Here is a 3,929-nt window from a genome sequence, read left to right on the forward strand (position 1 = left end):
ATGGCCGTAGAGGCACTTTAAACCACGTCGCCCTGTCTTCTGCATTTAGCTGCGTCACACACATATTAATTCAGCACCAAACGTTACCGTCGAAATGGAGCCGGGGTTCATTCATCAAAGCACTGGGCTGTCTCAGTAATGGGATATTTAAATATAGCATGTACACAGATCATGACATGCTACAGGAGAACAAAATGTGTGAGTATGAGAGAGATTGAGAGAGAAAAATCAGGGAGATGATTCGTTGGCGTGTGCAGATCCGGAATATAAAACAGTGAAGTCAGCATCCACCCCCCGCCCCCAAATCATCAGCAGCATGGGTCGACTCTGTGCTGCAATTTGCCACCTCCCCCTTCCCCACCATCCGATGATCATTCATCTCCCTCCATTGGTCCCTCCTTTCTCTCTCGACCTCCTCTCACAGACATCCCTGATGCAAGTGCTGTAAGCAGGCAGCCAGCAGCAGCGGAGGCTATCCAGGGGTGCAAACGCTCCGGATAACCATGCCTGGCAGAACGGAAAGGCAGGGAAACGGCTAAGAGAGGCTCTAAACCAAAGTAACTCTCAGCTGCCAATGAGAGGAAAAGGAGGGGGTGGGTAGAAGAAGGGGAGCGAGAGCAAGAGCAAACACGGACAGAAGAGAAGACAGTGAAGACAAAACGTGGACCCTGCTGTCACACAAGACTGGGAAAACATATAAAACACAAAGCAACCTAAATCACTTTCTGCTGCTCTAGAAAAAGGGGGAACAGGAAAAGAGAGGTCAGAACGGACAACGACATGTTCACAAAGTAATGGAAAGGTAAGCAATACATGGCATTCAGACAAGAATAAGGAGCGTTTAACTCACACAAATAGGTTTATTAAATATGCTCAATCATAAAATCCAGAGAGATGTTAGATCCCAGCGAGTCTGCAGTAGAGCGTTTTTACTCGTTTTTTTTTTTATTATAAAAACAGGGACACCTCAATCAGAGCAGAAGATACTTTCCCTTATATACATTTCTGGCATGTGCGCACACTTTTTCCTAAGGCAAACATTAGGTTTTAGACTGTTCCTGCAAACACTGAACTTCAGATTGCTCTAATGGACTTACTAATTGATTTACTGAGGTAATACTAATGATTTGGCTTTAATATCATATTTAATATTTCCTGCATACTGACGTGGCAACCCAGCACACATGAAACTTTCTAGAACCGAGTGTGATATGATGTGCACAAGCACAAAGGTACTGTGCAAAGCTGTCCCCAACTGCCCCACAAATGAGGGTGGGGGTTCAGGATGTAGCCACTGCTACCAAGGCTAAATGCTAACATCTCACTGCTGCAGTATGGCAGGGTAGCTCCTGGCAGAGGCTCAAACTATTAGCACAGAGCCACTGAGAGAGAGAACTGAGCGGCTCAGTATGGGTGGTAACAGTGAGACCTGTTGTTAACCGTGCAATGGAGAGACAATGCTCAATAAATGAAAATGTCCTTGTGTCATGCTGTCCGTACCTTGTTGATGCGATATACTGTGTGAATCAGGAGTGTGGGAAGAATCACCAAAATAAAGGGAGACATTAAGGCAAGAGTTTTTGAAACGGCTGCTTATTTCCCAAAAAATAAGGTGTAATGGGTATGTCCTCCAAAAGTGGGGTGGGGTGAGGGGTGAGGTAAGGGTGGTCTTTCTTCTAAAGAGTTCAAATGATTGCTACATCTCTCTGAGAAACTTTATAAGACCTAGCTATAAAGACAAGGTTGACAGAAACATAAGAACAATACTTAGTGTACACTAATACTTAGTAAGATACACTGCAAAATGGTAAATGATAATCATGTTTAAGATTTGTAAAAATTCCCTGGAAGATGAACTGACTTGTTTTATACAGTCATTAGTAGAAGGGCAGAGTGCCAACTCCTACTGGGAGTCTATCCTTCTACTAATCTCCATGATAAAGCTTTGGTGTATCTAAATAGCTTGGATGCTAATAAATTTCCCTTGGATAAAAGCAAAATCTAAAGAACAAGTTTATGACAAGTTTTCCTTTTTACAGGAAAGCCCACACCACACCTGCCTCCATGCCGACTAACCTGTTGCTCCTTCTTCTGTTCGGGGTGCGTGTGCTGGCCATTTGCCCGCCAATGTGCACCTGTAGCAGAGGCCATAGAGTGGTGGACTGCTCTGCACGAGGGTTAGCTATACTTCCTGACAGCCTGCAGCACAACATTCATTTCCTCAACTTGTCGCATAACCGACTCCAAGATCTCGATGGACTCCTCAACCATTTTGACCACTTAAGAACTCTGGACATCTCCTATAACCATCTGCACCATCTTCCTGTTGGTCTGCCAAGAGCGCTTTGGGATATACGTGCCTCTGGAAACTACATCCGTCAATTGGAGAAGAACAATACGGCCTACCACTGGAACCTTCAGAAACTGGACTTGTCACTCAACTTGCTGGAACGTGTGGTCTTCATTAACAATACGTTGTCCAATCTCCAAGCTCTCAACCTTAGTCATAACACATTCTGGACTGTCCCAACGAACATGCCCCACAATTTGGAGATGGTGGACCTCTCTCACAACTACTTGCTGCAGATCTTGCCTGGCTCACTGGATCGCCTTCCCAAACTGTCGATATTCTACCTGCATGCTAATCACTTTACCTCGTTGAGCGATGGTGTCTTCGGTCGACTGGATGGACTGCAGCTCCTCACACTTGGAGACAACCCTTGGGCTTGTGAGGAAGAGGAGAATATAAACCATCTGCTGACTTGGATGCAACAGACCCCTGCAAAAATCTTGGGCTGTCCATGCTACACCAGACCCACATGTGGAGAAGCTCACCTGGCCACTAGGAGAACCTGGCACTCAGCCGCATTCACAGAGCTGCCGCTGGGTGCCGACGCTCGTCATCCTGGCCACCGAGCACCAATGCAGGCAGTTACATCTGGGTACCTGTCCAAGTCAGCCCAGTTGAACGTGGGTCAATTTCCAAGCGCTGTTAATACCTCTGAGCCAGGCGAGCAGGTACTGATTATGGGTGGGGGATTTCTCACATCAACTCCACATAGCCTGTCCACACAGTCAAGCACAACAATTCGAACACGCAGCACCAAGAAGGTCCTTCCAGGCAGAGCTCGCAGCACAAGCCATCAAATCCACATATGCAGCTTTGAAACCACCATTTTGAGCCTTTTATGTACAGTTGTCATCTTCAGTACTTGGTGATTCTGCATAACAATCTCTTGAACTAGACCTGCTGTCTTGAGCCTGAAAACAAAAAATCCACAAAGAATGCAAAACGAGAGACTTACCTCTTAGGTTTCTATTTTCACATTGTTCTGTCTACCTTCTTGAGAATTTTTCAACATATGCAATCTCTGCCTGCTTCCAATAAACTTACCATCTTCAACATAATGTGACTGAGTACTGTATGGCTACACATATCAACATCTAGACACGTATACAAGTACACCACAATTAGCAGTTTCTTAATGTGGAAAATTGAATGTTCTTTCCAGTGTTATGCTTGAGCATTGACAGAGATTTGTGCATTTCATTGTTTATATTATGTATTAAACTAAACACTTACAGTGTAAAGCTGATGTGTTCTATGAGTACAGACATGACTTTAACTGCTGAAATAAGAATACAATTGGAAAACCCATGGTGTTTTACTACAACTACATAAAATAAAGTCAACAGGCCATGCAGCGAGACTGGAAAATGCCAAATACTTAAAAACAGCAAAGCAGAGCTGATAGTCTCTGAAAACAAATATAAATATATACATACACACATATATACTGGTTTCCCCAGATGTCAGAGCAATCCCATGGTACCGCTCTTTGCTATATGGGAATCATCAAGCTTGGCCAGCCATTTTACATTCCTGCACAGGATGGTAAATTGATCAAATGAATGCCAGCTCTCCATAA

The 3,929-nt window shown here is 44.4% G+C and overlaps 1 protein-coding gene across 1 annotated transcript; it reads left to right on the forward strand.

The window, feature by feature from the left end:
• The first annotated feature begins 417 nt into the window (after window positions 1-417).
• Window positions 418-3,506, forward strand: LOC107592923 (oligodendrocyte-myelin glycoprotein). The gene is made up of 2 exons (XM_016282505.1): window positions 418-802; window positions 2,040-3,506. The coding sequence occupies exons 1-2, from the start codon at window positions 795-797 to the stop codon at window positions 3,217-3,219; spliced, it is 1,188 nt and encodes a 395-aa protein (XP_016137991.1). The 5' UTR covers window positions 418-794; the 3' UTR covers window positions 3,220-3,506.
• Window positions 3,507-3,929: the final 423 nt, after the last annotated feature.

The sequence above is a fragment of the Sinocyclocheilus grahami genome, unplaced genomic scaffold (assembly GCF_001515645.1).
Source record: "Sinocyclocheilus grahami isolate Dianchi unplaced genomic scaffold, SAMN03320097.WGS_v1.1 scaffold161.1, whole genome shotgun sequence".
NCBI lineage: Eukaryota > Metazoa > Chordata > Actinopteri > Cypriniformes > Cyprinidae > Sinocyclocheilus > Sinocyclocheilus grahami.